Source organism: Prosopis cineraria, unplaced genomic scaffold, assembly GCF_029017545.1.
Source record: "Prosopis cineraria cultivar Desert tree isolate PC_DT_omini unplaced genomic scaffold, ASM2901754v1 PC3, whole genome shotgun sequence".
In the NCBI taxonomy this organism is placed as follows: domain Eukaryota; kingdom Viridiplantae; phylum Streptophyta; class Magnoliopsida; order Fabales; family Fabaceae; genus Prosopis; species Prosopis cineraria.
Genome location: NW_026555334.1, coordinates 35,621,092 through 35,643,029, shown reverse-complemented (window position 1 = coordinate 35,643,029; position 21,938 = coordinate 35,621,092). Strand labels below are relative to the sequence as shown.

The 21,938-nt window shown below is 38.0% G+C and overlaps 3 protein-coding genes and 1 non-coding gene across 9 annotated transcripts; 1 reads left to right on the top strand and 3 right to left on the bottom strand.

Annotated features, from left to right (window-relative positions):
- Positions 1–882: 882 nt before the first annotated feature.
- LOC129307527 (U6 spliceosomal RNA) lies at positions 883–985 on the bottom strand. The gene has a single exon (XR_008592418.1). It is a non-coding gene; the product is annotated as a U6 spliceosomal RNA (small nuclear RNA).
- Positions 986–2,960: 1,975 nt separating this feature from the next.
- LOC129306088 (probable protein S-acyltransferase 7) lies at positions 2,961–11,112 on the bottom strand. Its single transcript, XM_054946433.1, has 5 exons — positions 10,681–11,112; positions 9,028–9,210; positions 5,387–5,683; positions 3,846–4,079; positions 2,961–3,753 (listed from the first exon to the last, which is right to left on the bottom strand). Exons 1-5 carry the CDS (start codon positions 10,765–10,767, stop codon positions 3,235–3,237), a joined length of 1,320 nt encoding a protein of 439 aa, XP_054802408.1. The 5' UTR covers positions 10,768–11,112; the 3' UTR covers positions 2,961–3,234.
- Positions 11,113–14,060: 2,948 nt separating this feature from the next.
- On the bottom strand, positions 14,061–18,471 carry LOC129304498 (uncharacterized). Of its 5 annotated transcripts, XM_054944182.1 has the most exons (7): positions 17,929–18,447; positions 16,926–17,096; positions 16,193–16,393; positions 15,868–16,113; positions 15,361–15,508; positions 14,634–14,856; positions 14,061–14,525 (listed from the first exon to the last, which is right to left on the bottom strand). In XM_054944182.1, exons 3-7 carry the CDS (start codon positions 16,339–16,341, stop codon positions 14,188–14,190), a joined length of 1,104 nt encoding a protein of 367 aa, XP_054800157.1. In that variant the 5' UTR covers positions 16,342–16,393; positions 16,926–17,096; positions 17,929–18,447; the 3' UTR covers positions 14,061–14,187. The 5 variants fall into 5 exon arrangements, with proteins under 5 accessions (XP_054800157.1, XP_054800158.1, XP_054800156.1 ...); XM_054944183.1 differs by having other exon boundaries at positions 16,193–17,096; positions 17,825–18,447; XM_054944181.1 differs by having other exon boundaries at positions 16,193–17,096.
- A 301-nt stretch (positions 18,472–18,772) lies between these two features.
- LOC129304490 (exocyst complex component EXO70B1-like) lies at positions 18,773–21,479 on the top strand. 2 transcript variants are annotated; one of them, XR_008591702.1, is made up of 2 exons: positions 18,773–21,166; positions 21,354–21,479. XR_008591702.1 is itself a non-coding variant. In XM_054944168.1 (1 exon), exon 1 carries the CDS (start codon positions 18,897–18,899, stop codon positions 20,970–20,972), a length of 2,076 nt encoding a protein of 691 aa, XP_054800143.1. In that variant the 5' UTR covers positions 18,773–18,896; the 3' UTR covers positions 20,973–21,335. The 2 variants fall into 2 exon arrangements, 1 of the variants encoding a protein (XP_054800143.1); XM_054944168.1 differs by lacking the exon at positions 21,354–21,479 and having other exon boundaries at positions 18,773–21,335.
- Positions 21,480–21,938: the final 459 nt, after the last annotated feature.

Below are 21,938 nucleotides of genomic sequence, written 5' to 3'. Positions count from 1 at the left end.
AGACTTTTCTGATACGTGATTGTGAGGTTTTGGGGATTAGAGGCTGAATTAAGGTCATGGCTAATTTATGACGAGGCTCCAGCTACACCTTTTCACTCAAACAAGGGTGACACAATATTATGATTGGGTCAAACTGCCAATATTATTATAAAAAAAATACACATCTGACAAGGAAATTAGATTCTATGGCAACTATCAAATTTCACAAAAATTTATAATTAAATCTTTTGCAAAAAATAATGCTAATAATACGTTTTTACAACAAGTAATTAATAATTTAATTAATAAATTCAATTACAATCTATTACTCTATCCTATTCAAAATATAAACATTTTTTTAGCTAATCTTAATTTTAAATATAAATAATTTAAGATATGCAATTTTTTTCCTTTTATTTCTTTTTATTTATTAATTTAAATATTTTTATAAATATACTTCCATATAATGTATTAGTAATTAGTAATTGAAATTAAAAATAAAAAAATAATATATATTTTTATAAAAATAAAAATTTTATTAGTATATAATTTTTTTTAAAGTACCGCTTATTTTAGATGGTGGGAATAGTTAATATTAATATATCAATGAAATCTGGGGGAAAAATTATATTATATTATATTGTTCATATACGCTGTAAATCAGACTTCGCCCATGAGCCCTTTTCTTCAGCCAAAGGAAAAGGATGAAGACATAGCAGAGGCAAAGAGCTTTGCTTAGCTAAGCTTCGCGTGTGGAGAAAACGAAATGGGAAAAAGAAATAATAGCCATTGACCAAAAGCACACGAGGAGAAGCAAGAAAATATAATAACCATTCACCCCAGAAGTACACAAAGAAAAGCAGAGCAAGCACGACGATGACGATGGAGATCACCAAAAAAAAAAAAAATTTAGACCATTTCTCGATTTGTGCGTGTCATCCTTGCGCAGGGGCCATGCTAATCTTCTCTGTATCGTTCCAATTTTATCGGATGTCCCCAAAGGGACGAACGCAGTCGCTCAGCAAACACATATAAACAACAATACAGTGATAATCTTGTGCGATGTGGGACTCGTTAGGACTCTTCTCGGTCAGACGGGCACTGAACCGAGCTGACCAGGGCTCTACGGGTCCAGCCTCACCTCCTGGAGCTGGAAGGAAAGCAATGGAACATTTGAAAGTGTTGGAAGGAAGATGTCGTTTGGGACGGAGGATGGAAGATGAACAGAGAGAGAAAAAAAGAAAAATTGAAGCCGATATTTTTAGTGATATTTTACGATATGAATACCCCTATCCGTAGGCATCGTGTAGGCTTTTGAGCCTCTTCAAGTTCTGATTTGACGCTGCGTTTATCGAGTGGTCTGCCCGACTCCCGATGTCAAAATGAATGATCTGATAAAACATAAAGGCAGGGGCTGAGTACGTGTCGAGTCAAAGAAGGGTCCCGCAATTGGTTCAACTAAAAATATTGCTTACAGTCACGGGGTTACAAAATCACAATTAGATCTCATCCGCGGAGCTGCATTCTTTCACTGACGAGAAATTGAAATAGTAAGCGTCCCGGGAGAAGTCAGTTAATAAAATTAAAATTTCAAGACAAGTGCAAAAAAATTATGTCCTCTTCTCCCCTCAACTCATCATCACGCATTATCTTGCCGTTCGCAAAAGATCATGTCAATGTCACGGATGAATCAAGCGGAAGGTAAGTGACTGGAGTTATCCTAAAATATCCCGGGCGCTTGGCTAACATTATATTATACGAATTACGAAGACTTTTGGCAAGTGACGTGACTGTTGTACAGGAACGGTGAAGTAGATTGGGAGAATGACAAGAACAATTCAAGTTGAATTTTAAGTATTAAATTTTTAAAATTTATAATTTAATTTTTTTAATTTTATAATTATATTGTGATAAATTTATAATTTATTTTTAAAATTTTAATATGATTGAAAAATAAAAAAATTATTTCTTCTATCAAAATTTAAAATACAAATTTTAAATTTGAAGTTATAAAATTAAGATATTAAATTATAAATTTTTAAAATTTAATATTTAGAATATAACTTAAATTAATCAATCATTTTAGACTTATTTGTCATTTTCCTAAAGGAGAATCATACCTGCACAGCTTCAAACGTTATTTCGTCTGCTATTCCTCTGCTTTGGAACATCAATCACAGTGCCTAACCAAAAATCTCTCGCATGGGTTTATGAGAGGCAAGATTAAGGTAAATTTCCAAGTTTCTGCCCTGAAGAAAGGCGGTTGAGATATACCCCATGCGACCGAGAAGCAGTGAAACACAATGCAGAAGCACGGAGCAATTGCCACTTACCAGTTGCCAATAAATCACATAAAAGCCTTGAACCATCCATCCACTTGATCGTTTCATCCTTGCCCTAATTGCCTCTTTATTATAGAGAGAGTCATATTTGCATCAGTTACAGGTGATGTGGAACTAAGACTGAAGGAAACTCTTTTGGTTAATAACAGGCATCATCCACAAAGGGAGCGCATACGTTGTGCTGATGTTCTTGCCAAGAACGCTCATGGTGTGGGTTACACGAACTTCCTGCGGGTTGAGGAGAATGCTGCTGGATGATAAGCTTAGTTGCAGTTAGTTTCCTTTATGTTTTGTTCTAATTTTACCCTAATTTTCCTACATGCAGGCTTGCCTCTGTAATTCCCCTAAAAATCTTTTATATATTTTTATTAGAATTTAGAAATACACTTTTATTAAGTTCTATACAAACACACTCGACCCAATAGAATTCTCTAATGAATACATAATGTGGACATGTTTAATTCAACACTATTAATTCCATTGAAAAAGATTGCTTTAAATCTTGTAGTTTGATTAAGTAACCTAAAATTAATAAATTCTTCTAAAAAAAAAAGGCGCCCAAGTATTGTTTTTTTTTTTCCCGTGACCACAGTATGACCCATTGGCTTGCAACCGAAAGTCCAAAAGGAGAGCACTAGGTATTTTCACAGGTACAAATTGCTAATAAATCGGTAAATGTAAGATAACACCAGGCCAAATAAGGACCACTCTCAGAACTCCTAACAATTCCACCCCTAATAGGGCAACGGCTAAAACAACACTTACAAGCAGCCTGCATGCAAATGGCTACAACCCCATATTGCACGTACAACGATTTTACATCAGAGTTACCATATATCACAAGACTTCCTGATCATCACTGGCAAATCAAATCCCCTCTTGCCGACAAGCCAGGCTATTCTTAGCGGAATGGCTACGCATGCTGGTTCTGGGTTGTCAAACTACTGCTACTACCCCCGCCCGCGCGATTGTGCTCTCCCACCCGTGCTGCTAAAGCAAGAACTTCGGGGGACATTTCCCAACTTCCACTTTTTCTTCCCCAGCTGGATCGCCGAGGATGTATTCCGACACGGTCACCCTCACCCACTGTGGCCCTTACTTCAGGTGACAATTCTCCCAATTCACGTTCCTTTACAGTTGAGCGATCATTGATCAATTGACCTTCACAATGATCTATTCCAGGGCCCTTGTCCCCGCAAACAGCTTTTCTGCCCATCTCTACCTCCTCCCCAGCTTTTCCCATACTTGGGCTCATAAAGCCCCCACCCACCGATCTAGCAGGTGGTGCCAGTTCCCTTGCGACCATTGCCCTGAAATTGTTCTTTGAGGGGGGAATGTTGCTGCAGAATATCTCTCCGAAATTATTCAACACTCCTTTGTTAAAAGGATTGGCCCTTCGATCATATCTGTATCTGAAATTCTCATATGTAGTCTGCAGAAGCAATAGACACACGTGACTGCAAGTTCATTTTGGGAGAAAACTTTTGTTCGCACCAAGAGAAAATTCCGAAGTGCAGTTGTTACCTGATTTGTACTTATAAGATATAAATGGAAGGCAGTAAGACCGCCAACAAACCACATTGCTATGAAAGTGTAAATTATTAACACTATGGAGGCTGGTGTTTTGATCATTGCCTTCCAGATTGTTGTCTCCTCTGACTTCATGATTCTTCTAATGTAGACGCAGCAAAATGCAAAAACATATATACAAAGTAGTGTAGTTGAGAAGACGAACATGAAGAAGAAGCGATAATTACGCTGCATAACAATAGAGCAAGTGTTCAGGTAATGTAACACAGATATTCAAGAACGAGATGCAGCAACAAACCGAAAAGTCATTAAACCAATAAATGTTGTTTTATAATAGAAATGAATAGTTGCTTTTGGCCACGCGTCATATACCAAAAAGAAATGAATAATTCATCAACGAAGAAAACTTAAACTCAGCAAAAGCAGTCCTTAAATGTGAATGACAAAAGAAAGCTACCAGCAAATCCCCTCTATTAAAGAGGAAATAGAATTCCTTAGGAAACCCAGTAATCATGCACCACTGCATTATGAGTGCATGTTGGGTTTAGCAACTCCCAAATCCAAGTAATCCAACCCAACCTGCAGCTATATCAATGGAGTCGAATCAGGCTTATGAGTTAGGTTGGATCAAGTTACAAGACCCGCACAAGTCACCCAATTTGCAGATTTCAATATTTCAACTGTGTAAAATCAGCACACCTTTAAAACCCGCAATTATATGTGTCTTGATCTTTTTTAAGCAGATAACTGTATTTTTTTGAAAATTAAAACAATCTGACCTGCATATGCATGGCGAGTTTGGTTTGTGTCAAGCAGACTATTCTCCCAACCTGCACATAGTCAGGTTGGGTTGAAAGATAGCCCCCAACTGACAAACTCAATCCATGCACGGCCCTATTGAGCACAAAAAAGAAGCAAAGTAAACATCATATGCTATCTAAGCCTGCACTCAAATCCTCCAAAAACTTATCTCAAAAAACTTCTCATCGAAGTAAAAAGTTTCTAGTACAGGGGTTCATAGGAAGCTACTTAATGCGGGTTAGAAAAACCTCTTGAGGAAGTAAATGAGTTCAATTACAGATTTGTTTTTCTCCTAACTTACCAAACAATATATAAGTCTGTGTTATTTTCTAAAATTATAAAAACACCTCAAGTCTCCATTTACAAGCTAGAATGTTCTACAAAATCAACTATTGACTATAATAAACTTGAAAGTACTGTTGACTATCTATTGACTACAAAATCTCCATTTAGAAGACTAAATCAATTTTTGACTAAAATGTGCTGATCTTTGATAAATTTATTTCGCATGCTTACCTTCTCAGCTAAACCCAAAACAAGAATCTGAAACATTCAACAATTTTGAACGTAATAAATTAAAGTCTCTCCTACCACATACTACATAACATGAGCATGATAACCGATAGAAACTAATCAACCAAAACAACAATCTTCTAAGCAACATTCGCCGCTTTTTGCAAACTGGGTTCACAATTGGCAGAAAACAACTAAATAAAACGAAAGATCCAACTTACCAGCCCAATACACTGCCCAACCCAGGGGCAGTGGTGATCAAATCGTTCTACACAGTTATTACAGATTGAGCAGTGTGAGCATCGAGGAGGCCTGTAGAGCATGCAAGTATCACAATACTTGACTTTGACAATATTGCCATTGACCTGAACCTCTTTAAAGCGAGGGAACTGTAATTGAGGAGTTCGACCAGCTCCAACATCCAAATTGCCATCAAGACCTTCTGGCTCTGGAGGATGTGCATTGCGTGGAATTATGCCAGGGTCTCTGCCAGAAGTTAAGAATAGAAGACCTAGGACCTGATAAGATTAAGTCAGCATAGAGTTCAAAAGAATATATTTGTATGTGCATGGCAGAGCTTAGGATCAATAAAAATGAAATCCAAGAAATTGGAGAATTAGTGCCTCCTAAAGTTTTGAAGACAAAAACACCGAACAGTAATAAGACAGCAAATAGTCAATGGCTGTGGATAAAACTACTCAATTGTGGCCCTTTGTCTCCCCCTCTTTTTTTAAGGTTTTGAACCCTTGACATCTACCCACACCCCAACCTACCTTTGTGACTTGATCTAGCCCCAGGTGCCAAAGTCATAGCTTTTTGAAAGCTAATATGCTATATAAGTCTGGTGAAAAAGTAGCTGTAAATTGCATAATGATTAAGAAAAATTAGTTGTAATATATAATTCCTTTGGTTCAAAATATAAACATTTTTCCTCAGCTAATCTTAGCTCAAAATATAAGCAACCTAGTACATCTAAAAATTATTTTCCCCATTTTACCCCTTGTATTTAATAACCTAAATCCTTATGTAAAGTTATTTCTCACTCATCATGAGGTGTGTTGGTAATTGATACTAAGGGTAAAAAGGGAAAATAACATATTTTTTATGATAATGAGGATTTTATTGGTATGCGAATTTTTCCTAAAAGCTGCTTATATTTTGGAGTGAAAGGAGGATGCTGTAAGAACGGTCAAATGAGCTGATACTGCAATAACAAGTACGTCCAAGTTTTACTGGAGGGTTGATTTATTGCTGGATCACTCAAACTTGTGGTATGCCACCATCAACAGCACAAATAATCGAGATGTTTGACTGACTCATTTTTTAACCCGTTTTTGCAAAGTGCGGTCTGTAGTTGGAACTTTCCAGAACACCTTCTGGTCAGCAATTATGTTCAGATGTAACCATATGGAAAACTAAACCAGAAAGACAGGCAGTTAGGTTCCTTGATGCCACAAGTGTTTGCTGTTGCAGTGAACATTTACAAAGGGGACAACAACAACAACAACAACAACAAGCCTTTATCCCACTAGGTGGGGTCGGCTACATGGATTGCAAGACGCCATTGTGCTCTATCATTTATTAAGCTTTTAGAAATATTATTAATTAAGAGATCACGTTCAACAACTTCCAAGAGTGTTCTCTTAGGCCTTCCTCTACCTCTCTTAATCGGACTCAAAGTTATATGTTCCACTCTTCTCACTGGTGCCTCCCTTGGTCTTCTTTGTACATGCCCAAACCATCTCAACCGATTTTCTACCATTTTTTCCTCAATAGGTGCCACCCTCACTTTTTCACGTATGTGCTCATTTCGAATTTTATCTTTACGTGTATGTCCGCACATCCATCGTAACATTCTCATCTCTGCTACTCCAACTTTATGCTCTTGCTGTCCCGTTAGAGCCCAGCATTCACTACTATATAACATTGCCGGTCTGATAGCAGTACGATAAAACTTTCCTTTAAGTTTATTAGGCACCTTACGGTCACAAATAACTCCTTTAGCTTTTCTCCAATTAAACCACCCAGCTTGAATTCTATGTGAAATATCTCCACTGATTTCGCCATCATTTTGGATAATGGCTCCCAAATATCTAAACTTTTCCACTTGAGGTATAATTTGATCTCCCAATTTTACTTCCAAATTATTTTCGAATAGTCCTTTATCAAATTTACAATATAAATATTCCGTCTTACTTCTACTCAGACGAAAACCTTTCGACTCCAATGTCCTCCTCCATAACTCAAGTTTGCAATTAACCTCTTCTCTTGTCTCTGCTATAAGAACTATATCATCCGCGAAGAGCATACATTTCGGGATTTCCTCTTGAATATGTTCCGTCAAAACATTTAAAATCAAGTTGAACAAATAAGGACTCAGAGATGATCCCTGATGTAGCCCAATCTTTATAGGAAAATCCTTTGTTTGACCACTAGGCGTTCTTATACTAGTTTTTACCCCCTCATACATATCTTGTATGGCTTTAATATAAGCAATCCGTACTCCCTTTTTTTCCAACGCTTTCCAAAGCACTTCTCTTGGTATACGGTCATAAGCTTTTTCCAAATCAATAAAAACCATGTGTAGATCTTTATCTTTACAACGATACTTTTCCATTAATCCCCTTAGTAGATAAATCGCCTCTGTAGTTGATCTACCTGGCATAAAACCAAATTGATTCTCAGAAATACTTGTCTCCAATCTCAACCTATGCTCAATTACTTTCTCCCACAATTTCATTGTGTGGCTCATGAGTTTAATCCCTCTATAGTTAGTACAATTCTGAATATCTCCTTTATTTTTATAAATAGGAATTAATGTACTTCTCCTCCACTCATCAGGCATTTTCTTGGACCGTAAAATCACATTAAATAACTTAGTTAACCATCTCACCCCTTCTTCACCTAAACATTTCCACGCTTCGATAGATATACAATCAGGTCCGTTAGCTCTACCATTTGCCATTTTCTTAAGAGCTTCCTTTACCTCCTTATCACGTATGTTTCGATAGAATGACAAATTTTGTTCTCCTTCACCAATTACTAAATCCTCCAAGTTACTAGATGAATCCTCTCCATCATTGAAAAGTTTAGAAAAATAAGTCTCCCATCTATTTTTAATTTCATCATCTGTAACTAAAATTCTTCCCTCTTCATCCTTAATACACCTTACCTGTTCTAGATCTCTTGATTTTCTTTCCCTACTCTTGGCAATCTTATAAATATTTTGCTCTCCTTCCTTCGTCTCAAGGTTCTTATAAAATTCTTCAAAAGCTTTAGAACGAGCTTCACCCACAGCTCTCTTAGTTTCCTTCTTAGCCATACGGTACCTCTCCCAATTTTCCTCATTGTTACAAACAAAAAACAAATTCACAAAGGGGACAAACAAACAAAAAAATTTTTGGGCTTAGTCATGTTCAAGTCTGTCCTAAATTGCTAATGGCCTCCGCTAACATAAAACAAATTCACAATGGGTAATAAGCGCCAACCTGATACCCTATTAACCCATTAAATTATAAGGTTTTTGTTTGTTCCAAGTACTTTACACAAGTCTTATCCAAGTCGATCTACATATCCTAGACTAGAGCCTCCAGAAAGTCATGGATCAAGCAAGCTTTTTCCCCCCCCTTAACCCAAACGAGCTCAACAAACATAAAATTCCACCAATATTTGGGTAGGGCAGTCCAGAGACTGAAATGAAATCAACAAGATGTAATTGAAAGAGCTTGCCTGAAGCCTGAAGGGTACATTGTTTTAAGCAAGAAACACAAAACTAAAGAGCAATGCTTCTCATGGTATAAACAAATATTATCACACACGGTACATTGATTCAGAGGGAAATAATTCATGTAGAGAGACTCACATAGACTGTGGATATAACAGCAACAACCTCTATGGCCATCCCCCAGTGATCAGAAAAATCATCCATCAGTTTTCTGGCAACAAAGACGCAGAAAACTGCCACAGGAGCAACAATAAGGAAAATTGTCAGCAACAGTGATCTTACATCCGGTCCAAATACGAACCTCCCCTGAAGATAAAATTTCTGCAAGAAAATGCTCTATATAAGAACCACTGCAGCCACAAAATGTCCAATTACAGATGCATATTTCAGATGACAGTGTAGCAAAGCTAATTATTATTTTTCTACTATCTATGAACATTGTGTATTCCATATATAATAAGAAATATAGTCTAGCAAAGTTTTGCATAACAAAGCAAACAAGTTCATTTAATGATATCATTGTCAATATTATATAGATTCTGTAACGAGTAAGTCAGATTCAAGATGTCAAGAGGGGAGGAAAGCAGTTGTTTTCTAGTTTACAAGCAATCCTGCAGCCCATTAATCCACAAAGCTTGCCACAATCTCTTTCATCTATTCAGCTCTTTCCCAATTTTGGGCTAGTTTTAAGTGCCTAAAATTCAGAATTCATTTGATGACTTGTGCAAAATCAAGAACCAGATGCTATAGTGTGTAGGTGACTTTATGATTTCTCAATTCTCATAGCTAGTTATATATTAAATAAACTCGTTCAATTTTCAGATGTAGCGTTAGAGACAATACCTTCGCTATTACAATAACACATGCACAGCACATATTCAAAGTCATTACAGCTGAGTGAATTTAACTGATGCAAGCTAGCAGCAGATACAGACCCCCAAAAAACTGAAATACAAGATGCTTCATTTTAGTTAAATTACAAAAATGTTTACAGGGTTCAGTGGTCCGATGCAATCGGAAATTATGTGTGCTTCATCAGATACGTCTGAAATGAGTGGCAATAGAAGGGGCCAATTTCAGTGAGTTTTATTAACATCAGTTAGTCAAAAATCAAATCTGGTAGAGCTTTCAAAGTTCTTCAACCATAGTTAAAAAGTAAGACATAAGTTTAATGCTCCGTTAGCTAAATGGTACTTGTAAGCGAAACAGCTTAAATCTGAAACGCCAACAAGCTAAAAGTATCCAATTAAGTTTATTGGTAGCTGTAATTGTAATTTACTAACGCTGCTTCATAACCTAACGGAAAGAGGACCCTCAAAAACTTGCATCGTCATAAATTAGGCAACCCTGTAGCTCCTTGGCGAAAGAGACTTGTTTTTTGTTTAGCCCTTTTGCTCTCATTCTGCAGAGTTTGAAATCACCATAGACCCTGGAACCCCTCCCCCTTACTGTAAAATCGAATAAAATTGATTCCGGAATAAAGGGAGGAAAAAATACATGAACAATCAATGAAGGAGGATCCACCTATGATATTATTGGACTTAAGATAAGAGAGGAAAGATACTGGGATTTGCTAAAAGTAGAATGAGATTGATTTAAGAAGTTAGACTTCGGAGGGAACCGAGAGAAAAATTTGCCGAGAGCAGAATGCAATGGACTACTTAAGTTCGAACAATATCGTGATATGGGCTGCAACGAATTCGATATACCAGACAGAAAGCGGGAAACAGATGCCCAATAATAAGTCAAGAAAAAAGGAAAAAATAAAAGAAATCCAGGACTAGAACTCACATTACTCCCTTTCCATGTTTGGTAAACCCGCAAATCACTGGATCCCGAGCCGGGATCGGACCGCTGGGGTGGAGGCACCACGTACATATCCGTATTGCTAAAAGATAGTCCGATCACAGTCAGCTCAGAATCCTCAAATAGAATATAAAATCCGCAGTGACCCCAGAAACGAAACCCAGGAAGGAAGAACGCAAGAGATGCAAAACCAAGAGCTTGAAGACTCTCTCTATGGTTCAAAATCCATGGCCGAGGACGAAAGCAGAGACCCTTATAGCTCGGATTACCGGCGAGGAGGAGGGGATTGTGGTGAATCGGCGGCAAGGCATGAGAGGTAGGGCCAAGGCGCAGCGAGTGCTCAGGGTAATTTTGGCCTTTCGCTTACAGAGCTGGTGATTCAATACATGCTTTTGGTGAGCGATGCGCGAGGGACTCTCTTAACTGTTACTGCTACTGTCACTGTATGTGTCTGCGCTTTACAGCATACAGAAAATGACATGCCTCGCTCTTATTGGAAATCACCATGATTGACCGCTTTAGTGCGTTCGCTGACTGTTTCAAATTACCACGTAGTAGTGCATTATGACGCCCACCAATATTAGTTGAATTTAATTAATAGAAAACATTCATTTAATAATATAAAGTATAAACTATAAATTTCTTAATACATATTGAGTACTATTTATAAATTTACAATTGTGGGTCCTGATCTTATACTAAATTTTAGAAAGACTTACTTATAAATCCCAAACAATAACTTTAATTATTTTGTAAAGTCTGAAATCCATAATTATTATCTAGTCACATGTCCTTTAAATATAAATAAATTTGTCTATGCAATTTAAAAATATTCTTATCTTATTATTTTGTTTTTTTAAAAAATATAACTCATTATATTTATTTCTGGTCGTCGATGACCGATAATGATAAATAGGTGTAGGCTAACTAGAGCTCCGACAACCAGTAATAAATAAGTTATATTTTTTAAAAGATAAAATAAGATAAAGACATTTTTGTAATTGCACAAACAAATTTATTTATTTTTAAGAAACTTGGGATTTGGTAGCAATTTATGAATTCCATGAAAGCTTGGGGTAAATAGAGTTACTGTGTGGGACTTGACATTAATTCCCCCATTTTAAGGTGAGTTTCACTAATTTATCACAGTACAGTTTTCTGTTAATTTACATCATACATAGAATATATATTTGACGTTATTAATTTATCATATAGCTAGCCTCAATATAGAATACAAAATTTCGTAAAACATAGCCTAATTAAGCTTACTCATTCAGTTTCTTTTTTCTTTTTTTTTTTTCTGATAACAAAAAGAAACAGGCTAAATAACAATACTCATGTCCTGGTTAAGAACTGAAGCAGAAGACAAAGGATGGAATCCATTAATACAGGATAGAGCCGGCTTTGCCAAGTCGCACCTCTGGAAATGCTTTGAATGATAACAACCCAGTCATGTGCAAGCAGAGATCTAATCTCAGTAACAACACTGCATAAAGGCATGGTCAAGGTGAGCTTCCTTATGTGTCATGCGAACGGCTTCACATGAATCTGTCTTTTGAATGAGCTTTCTGTACCCAAGATCCTAAGTCATTTTAAGACTCCAGAAGGAAGCTCAAAGTTCAACATAAAGCGAGTCTCCATCACTCATTTTAAATATAAATCCACATTTGAATTTTCCTTTGGAGTCACGAATTACGCCTCTACAACTCACACTATCCACATTAAGTTTAAACCTGTTATCCTTAGGTGGATTCCAAGTGCCACTCACAATAGGTTGCTCTTGTGTCCTCCACACGATGCCTTTTAACTTACTGCGATATTCCATGTACGTGTTGATGATAGCTAAAGCCTGTGTATCAATGGCGGCATTCCAAGTAGACTAGGCTGAGAAAATTATCTCATCTCTTCTTCTCCAAAAAATTGATTTTCCGCAGCATGCTCATGATAATAGTTAAATGCCGAGGCTATGAAGTGTAAAATCTTTTTTTACAGTCACTTCCATAACGTGCTTCATGCCCATTATCCTCGATTTCCTGTCTTTCTTTGCCTGTGACACTTAAATTTATATCTAAAGAAAGCGGTAAAAGAGCAAATTACAAATTACAATATATATATATATAACATTTATATCCGTAAAATTTGTTTGGTCATTTTCTATATTTGTTAGGTTACTATTTGTACTTTTTGGGCCCAATTTTTGGCTTTTTTTAAAATAATTTTTAAGATTATTTTGTGTCATTTTTTAAATATAACTAATAATTAAAGTTAATTTTTTAATGTTAAAAATTAGATTGTATTATTTTTAAAATTAAAAAAGGATGTTACTCTAAAAATAAGTTTAGAATTTCAAAACTCTGTACCTATAATTTAAAATTAATTTATCATTTAATTCTAGAAGGGAAAAAAAAGGGAAGACAATCTCGAACTTCTAATTAAAGTAGTTATCCATCAATTAGATATTTTGCTGCAGTAAAAAGATGAAAAACATGAATGAGAAAAGAGGCATAGATTTGGATAATGCAGAAATTATATAACAGCCCTAAAAAGTCATAAATTAAGAGTGAAAAATCAAAACACACGGTGACTCAAGTAAACGGAGGACATTTTAAAAACATGAGAGACGAAAAAAAAAAAAAAAAAACCAGAGAGTTGGTCGTTCGGGGCAGTTGCTTTATGGGCGGCTAGTGGATATTGCTAACCTAAACTCCAACCTAATCCAGTATTTGGCATTATTCAGCTTCTTTTGTATTCTTCGTTCACAAGCCACAGACAAAGAAAATGTCAAAACGGTGTAGAGAAAGGCAATGCTTTTTACGGTCAAAGTTCAAATCTTTCGGGGGGGGGGGGGGGGCAGTTAAACGACGAGTAGCATGGCTAAGCTACCAGGCCAGCTTTTATTCAGCATCGACTGGATTGGCAGTTGTACTTTCGGATGCCCGCATGTATGTATGCGTCAGCAAAGTGATAAGAACAGTAACATACTAACATACTTTAATCTCCCCGCAGCATAACCCAATACGTTAATCTCCTTTGAGAAGGTACAGGCTAACGACTCTGTAGGCCTCTGCCTCTGGAGTGTATCAGTTTAGAAACCACTCGTCAGTCCTACATGGATTCACACTGTAACGGTTACTCGAATTTAAATCGGACCGTTTCTATTTCCCATAATGATTTAGTTCGATAAATTCCGATCGATTACCCAGAGATGGACCACAAATACAGGCGTCATCTCAAAAGTCATTTCAGAATTCATGTACAGGTCTACGGTGCTTGCCAAAAATTGCGCAGAACTTTGATAGTAGACAGTTTAAAGACAAAAAGAGAGAGGCTTCGGTCAGCAAGCTAAACTAGGGACACTTGTACGCTGAAAGGAAATGATGAGTAACTAATTCATTCTATCATGCTACTAGCATGGTAATCCTAAAGCATATCATTACATCTGGCCCAAAAACAAAAAAAAGTGTGATTACAATCAAATGTTACTTCCAAACACTACAACTTGAATTTAACGGTTCTCACAACATTTTTCCTCGAATGACAATAATTTTGAAGAGAGGCGTCATTAACAGTACCAAAGCCAGATAGTTTAACGCCATAAGAAGCCAGACGATTAATATCCCGTGGAATAGGAGACTGCCAAAGGCCATCCCACCAAGCTGGAGGAAGAAGTGGAGTGAAGGCGCACTGATTGGCCTGGCTACGACAACTCAAAGGACCAGCAAATCTGTTCCACACGTGACCCCAGCCGATCTGATTCTTCAGACCTGCCGTTAACAAATTACTCTGGAAACTGCTGAAAAATGCAAAATTTGAACCAGTCGAATTATCCCCTGAAAGAAACAATTATCAAATGTTTCATCCTTCTGCAGAATGTAACACACGCACAAATATATGTGCATGAATGTCTATATCTGTAAAGGAAATGATAGGGGGAGTACCCAGATTTCGTGTTGCAGCCAGAGCAGCAGCTAATTGAGCATAGGTAGTCCCAACGCGACGGTGAGCTCCAGAAACAACAGCATATTTTGCACGAGATGCAAGAAAAAAGTCCACAAAAGCAACCCATCGTGGTGCTGAACCCCAATCCTTCACTCTAAAATCTGATTTCAGCAATTCTTTATGTATATTACCTTTGAAATGTTCATATTCGAAATGAACAACCTGGGGGAGCACATATGAGCGAGCGTCAAAAGGCACCTAAATTCCTCGTGCTTTTGTGTTTGGAAAAGGCCAGAGTGCATTTTTTGACCCCTAAGTATTAGATTAGTTCTAATATCATCCTAAATGTTTTATTTGATTATTGTTGTTTGGAAAAAGCCAAAGTGCACTTCATCCAAGCAAAATTGAGTATATAAAACACTGAGGCCAAAACTAAACTCGAACTTAAATGAGGAAAGTGTACTTTTTCTTTTTCTTCATTTTTTTAGAAAGTGAGCTTTAGCCTATGGGTCAACAGTAGACAGTGAAAAAGTAAATAATCAAGCAAATCATTATTGAACATATGAAATTAGCAACAAGGAAAATAACATATTTTCAGTTTAAAGTTCAGAAAAGTAATTTCAGTGTCACTGACTAGTGGCAGGTGAAAAAAATTTTCATCCATGCTCCAGAGAGACGCACACTAGCATCTGCATGCTAAGCACACGATAAGTATCAAGAGATTACCTCAGCAAATTCACTTATGTTGCGAATCATACTTTTAACAACAGAAGGCGTATCAGACACCAAAACCACCTTTGACCTGGATATTAGATGTTGATTTTGAATGGCTTTTTTAATACACCGTAATGCTGCTCGTACAGCTCTCACAGACCTGAATCATAGGATGCAAACCACTATCAATTAGTTAAAGCCGCTTCCGAAGAAAAGGTTGAGATACACCATGAATCTTTTACGTTAACTAAGCATTATGCGCATTTAATGAAGAATCAAATATACTCCTCCCCAGCATTCAAGGGGTACGGATGTGAAAAATCAATAATTCAAAATCCTTTTCCTACCTTACACCGTGTTTTGCTGAAAGTGGATTTTTCCTTTGTATACTTCTTGAGAAAAATTATTATAAAAACTGGAAATATATGAGATGATACGCTTACCCAGCCTCATTCATCAACCGAGCATAATATTATACCTCCCATTCAATAAAATTAATTAATGGGTATCTTGCATTACCTATTCATAAGCATTCGCATGTGCAGTGAAATGTCAGGATCTTCCCTGCCACCGAGAACCCAATTGACAGCTGCTTCGACATCTTTGGAAGGGGATATGAGAACTCTCATTAGCTCCCCAAATACATTAGGACGTGACCCTAGGACTAGTGGGTCACCAAATAAATCAGAAGCAGCAGTTCTCATCTCATGGTGAATACTTTTCAAGAAAAATTGTACTGCCACAGCATCTGTGGTTCCTTGAAACCTACAACATACTTTATTAGTCATTTGTCATTTGACAAAGCTTGAGAAATGGATAAGCAGAGATGGCATTCTCACTATACCATATAATGGGTTGCTTCCATTTCTTCCAATTGCTACAAAGCACATTTGTTTCAGACGGCTTTTCAAAATCATCAGTTCTCATAATAAGATGCCTCCCATATTTGCTCTCACAACTATTTTGTCTCCACAAATGCTTAATTTCTTTCATCGTAAATGTAAAGTTGGGGTAAGAAATGTAATCCCCGAAAGGATACTTGCCACTGAAACATAGAAGAGAGCTAGCATAAGATAATGGGGAGAAAAGCTATAATTAGCAATATTTTACTTGATTATAACATGAAATTTTGCATGTTTAAAGTAGTTTCGCAAACCCATCAGTGGCAGACAGCAATAGGTTTTCACACTTCAGCGGCCATAAAACTTGCAATATGTCAAAGCTTCATTACCCTAGATTGGTGATTGTAATTGCATAATGTTTTAGGTATCAGAAACACTTTAAAAAGTTAATGCAGACAGAAGAACCATAGCAAATGAATGCTCAAAATGGAACTGTCAGTCAGTTTTAAGCAAGAAATCAAAACGCGTGACTGATGTAAATGTCAAAATTGTATAAAACTAGGTTTGTATTTGTAATTGCACAATATTTCTGGGACAAGATATTTCTAAAAGTTAAAATAGATGTAAGAGCCAGTGACTGAAAACTCTAAAAGGAAATGTCCATCAGAAACAGGTTGTCAGCAAGAAAGCGACGTTGAGTTCTTGAATTGGAAAAAGAAAGGCTTGAGGAAGAACCAATATGCCTGGTTTGACCAATGATAAGGGACCGGTTTAACATCACACTCAGTGCTGCAGCAGTTAACACCTTGTACATTTCATTCCCAAAACCTGCCTCTGAGGTCTTACCCAGAACAAAACCATGACTACAGAATTGCTCTGGGGGAAGATCCCTGATTCTTGACGCCCCTGAAACAAAACAAATCAATGTCATCTTCTGATTTGACAACTACTCCAAAAAAAAAAAAAAAGACATAATGCCACTTTTCAGATGTTCATGCCTCCAATGCCACTGGTAGGTACCTGGATATGACCTTGATGTCTACTGTGTTCACAAAGGACAAAATAAGCTTAATTGCACTTTTATTCCATCTAACTTAGAGAGTAATTTTCTCTCTTGTTTCGATTAGAGCAATTTTGCCCTTTTCTATATTTATTAGTTCTTCTAGCGCTAAGGTTATATTATATCTCTATTTATTTCATTAAGGCAATTTAAATAATTAAGGGACAAAGAATGTATCAGTAGAAATGAGGGATGAAGTTGAAATAATAAATAAATTTGAGGAATAACGTTGCTCGAATTGAAATCAAAGGTCTGAATTGCTCGCTCGAGTAAATTAGATGGACTGAAAATGTAAGTAAGAACTCCCTAGATCACTACTAGACTCCTAGTGTCCTAGTTATGATGCGTAAACCCGCAGCTACAACAACCTTCTTAATGAAGAATCTTACCAAGGATATGCTAATGTCAGTAAATCATTAAGTTCCCAATATTTATATCGAAGCATGCTAACACAACAACCACAGATATTCGAAATTAACAAAGCTTTGCGCAGTTTGTTAAAATGTTCTTGCTACTTGCTCTCCAAATGCAACTACTCCTAACAAAATTATGCTCCATAAAAGAATTGAGCTACCTAAAGTAAGAAGCAGCACATGCATCCTGCTTATGGTCCTGGATATCTAAGTGCCGAGTAAAGCCAACAAATCTTGCATACAGGATAAAAACTAGTCCCAGTACCATTCACAAGAAAATGATTTTCAATAATTCTTCTCACTCTCAGGGTTTCCTTCCAAGCAACGCTTCTGAAATCGTGTCCCATCTCTTCTACCGTAGCGCACGATTTCTCTACCTTGTTCCCGAAGCGCTCAGGGCCGCCACAGCTCCACCATCAAAACTTGAGATTTTCGAATCTCCAAGCCCAACCGTTATGGGGAAATCCACGACAATTGGAGGATCCAACGGTTTAAGCGAAAGCATCAACAGGCCAAAACCAGCCACCAATGCGCACAAAAAAAGAAATGGTTGCAGCGTTTGCCCCCTTCTAACTCCACCATATCTCCCTTTCTCTTTGTCTCTCATTCTTCCTAACTTCATTTTCTTCCACAACTGAACGCTCGGAGCTCCGCTTCCCTATCAACTGGATCTCAACTTCAGAACAATACTGATGCCGAGTGAGGTGTATCTCTTTCGGCTTTTTTCCATGGGTCGTGCGACGCCTGTGCCCTGGGAGGATCAACCATCCACGCGCTCTCCTTGTTCGACAGTGAGATTCCTTGGATCTGGATCTGGTCTGAACCGAACCGTATTGTTTTTACCCGGGCCCAAACTAATTTGTGAGTGGCGCGCATTGCACACCGCAAAATGTAAGTAGTGGGGGCACAACGATGCTAGCTTGAGAAAAATAAGGTCAACGGTCAACACCGACTTAACAGTTTTGCATCTTCTTTGTACCTGTCTCTCGCGGAAGCTCGAACACAAGATTCTGGCCGTTCGTTTCCCTTGCTCCTCTCGTGCAGAAATGCGCCCTAACAAGGGAAAAACCAACAACGACCATTTCCATCCTATCCCCTGAAAACACAATCACACCAAGAATCATACCCAAAAAACCAAAAAAAAAAGGAGAAAAAAGAAAAAGAAAAACGGTTAATTCCTCTCTGTTTCCGAAGTTCTCTTATTGGAGCAATTCTCTTACCTTCACAATCATAATGGAGAAGAACCTCACTGAATCCGGCAGTTGTGCTCGCATTGACGAGAAGAAGAATGAAAGCGAGACACCACGTGCGCCTTTACCAGATTCCGGGGAGACCGATGCGAAAGAGGTTGAAGCCAAAACGGATGATGATGCAAAGCCGCTTGATGCGGATACAGAGAGCGAACCGGCCGTTGAGAAGGAGGAGGAAGATGCTCCAATTGAGGTTGCAGAATCTCCCCCTCCCAGCCTCAAGAATATTTCAGGAGATGTTGATCAATATCTTGAGACACTCACCAAGAATGCAGATGTCGAAGAACCTTCTTTAGAGATCCCTGATTTCATTGACCAGTTCTTGGTACTCGTTGAAGAAAAAATCTCCCTGTACGACTCGGGTGGAAGTAAAGGCAAATGGGGTGAGGCTGTAGAGGAAGATTCGTCGTTGTTAGGAGCTTTGCATCGGATTTCTAAATTAATGAAACTGCTGAGCCAGTCGGAAACCTCCTCGGAAGAGATCAGTACACGAAAGGATTTGTTAGTCAATCACATCGGTACCCTTCAGCATCGAGCCATGTCGTATTTCGAGGAAGAGTTTCGATTCCTTATGGAAGAATCTCGAAATCCGGGTGAATCTGACGCCGGTGGTCACGGGAAGCAAGTAGAGCAAGATAGGAACCAGTTGTCGGAACCAGAATTCATCGAGTTGGAGCCCGAGTTTCCGAGTTATCCCGATGAGATCGTTGCAAAATTGAAACAAATAACAAAAGAGATGACATCAGTTGGTTTCCAACACGAGTGCGGCCAGATTTATTCGATTTGCAGGAGCTGCACATTGGAGGAGAACCTGCAAAAAATAGGATTCGAGAAAATGAGCATCGACGAGATTTTGAGAATGCAATGGAAAATACTGGAGAGAGACATCCCCGCGTGGATCAAAACCTTCAAGGACTTTGTCTCCGTCTACTTGGCCGGTGAACAGAAGCTGGCAGAGTCGGTGTTTGAAGAAAATCCGTCGCTATCAGTTATCCTATATAGCGATCTCTCTCGGTGCATTGTCATGCAGCTTCTCAATTTCGCGGAAGGGGTGGCCATGACGAAGCGCGCCGCGGAGAAGCTATTCAAAACCCTTGACATGTACGAGACCTTGCGGGATGCAATCCCCAGTTTCGAGGAACTGTTACCGGAAGAGTATGCGAACGAGCTCAAGACCGAGACAACGTTGACGAAAAGCAGACTTGGCGAGAACGTGATCAGCACATTCGGTGATCTAGAAAACGCAATCAAGACAGACGCCGAGAAAACTTTGGTTCCCGGAGGTGCGGTTCATCCATTGACACGCTACTTCATGAACTACCTTCCATTCGCATGCGAGTACAAGGAAACGTTAGAGCAAGTGTTCAAGGAGCACTCGAAGATTGAACGCGCCGACTCGACCAGCAGGCCCCACTACGATGGGGATGGGAATTCTCAGCAGAATGTTAACGCCAACAATACCGGCACGGAGCAGGAAACGCCGTTTGCGGCACAGGTGATTAGGCTGATGTCTCACCTGGACACAAATCTGGAAGGGAAGGCAAAGCTGTACAGGGATGTGGCCTTGAGCTGCATCTTCATGATGAACAATGGGAGGTACATGCTCCAAAAGATCAAAGGGTCGCGAGAGATGTACAGCTTGATGGGAGAGACGTGGTGTAGGAAGAGGTCGTCGGATCTAAGGTCGTACCATAAGAATTATGTAAGAGAAACATGGAGTAAGATTCTAAATTGTCTCACCCCAGAGGGTCTCAGTTCGCACGGGAAGGTGCAGAAGCCAGTGCTCAAAGAGAGGTTCAAGAGCTTCAACGCAATATTCGACGAGATACACAGGACGCAGAGCACGTGGATTGTGAACGACGAACAGCTTCAGTCGGAGCTGCGGGTGTCGATAACGGGGGTGGTAATTCCGGCATACAGAGCATTCTTGGGGAGGTATTCTCAGTATTTGGACCCAGGAAGACAGACAGAGAAGTACATAAAATATCAGGCTGATGATATAGAAACCTTAATCGACGAGCTTTTTGATGGAACTAATCCAGCCAGAAGGAGACCATGAATCCATGATGACGAGACCAGCAGCATCCACGTGTTGAGTGATTACCAAAAAGCATTCTGAGACATTTTAACAAAAAATTAAAAATTGAGAGCGAAGAAGGGTTTGATCTGCATGGATGGGCTTGAAAAGGTCATGCACGTGCATTCGAGTTCGTGTGCTTTACTCGGTTGTGTCTCAAGCTAGAGGGACCCTATGTATCCACTTTTCTTTCTTCTCTTTCGTTTTTTGTTCTTTGTCCCTCCTGAAATGTTTCGATTGGGTTAATTTTCATTTTTTGTTATGATACATGTTTAATGTTAATTTGGTACAGAGTTTTTTTGGATATATAATTATGACGTGTTATGACTAGTTAATTTCAACTCACTTTATCTTCTTGATCAGGTATGTCTGTACTCGTGTCATCGTCCATGGATTACAATAAAAACACACCCTGTGAGTCTGAGCGCTATATATATGCCACTCGAATTGTCAGATAAATCATTTGTAATGAGGACCACTACAGGAGCTTCACAAGTTGAATAAAATTTGTAAGTATATATAAGAGATTCTCTCATCAAACAGCATAATCTTTTAGGATGAGTTTGTTTTTGAACTGATGACATATTGATGTTTTTATTAAAAGTCTAATGTTCATAGAAAGGACTATTTATAAAGTATCTTTTAATTGAAAGTGTCATGTCATGGAGCAGAAAATTAGAGAGCGAAGAGTCTCTAATATGCCATTTTTTAATATTCTTTATAATGTCTTAACTTTTTAATTTTTTTTTCATTTTTTTTCCTTATATCATTAGCTTCTATATAAAATAAAAGATATCATGATATCTTAGAATGGTGAAAATTTATATTTTTAAAAAAATTTTGTAAAAAATATAAATTTTTATTATTTTAAAATATCAAGATATCAAAATATTTTTTATTTTATGTAAAAGCTGACAGTGACGAAACTATGGGAGGCAGGGGGCCCCC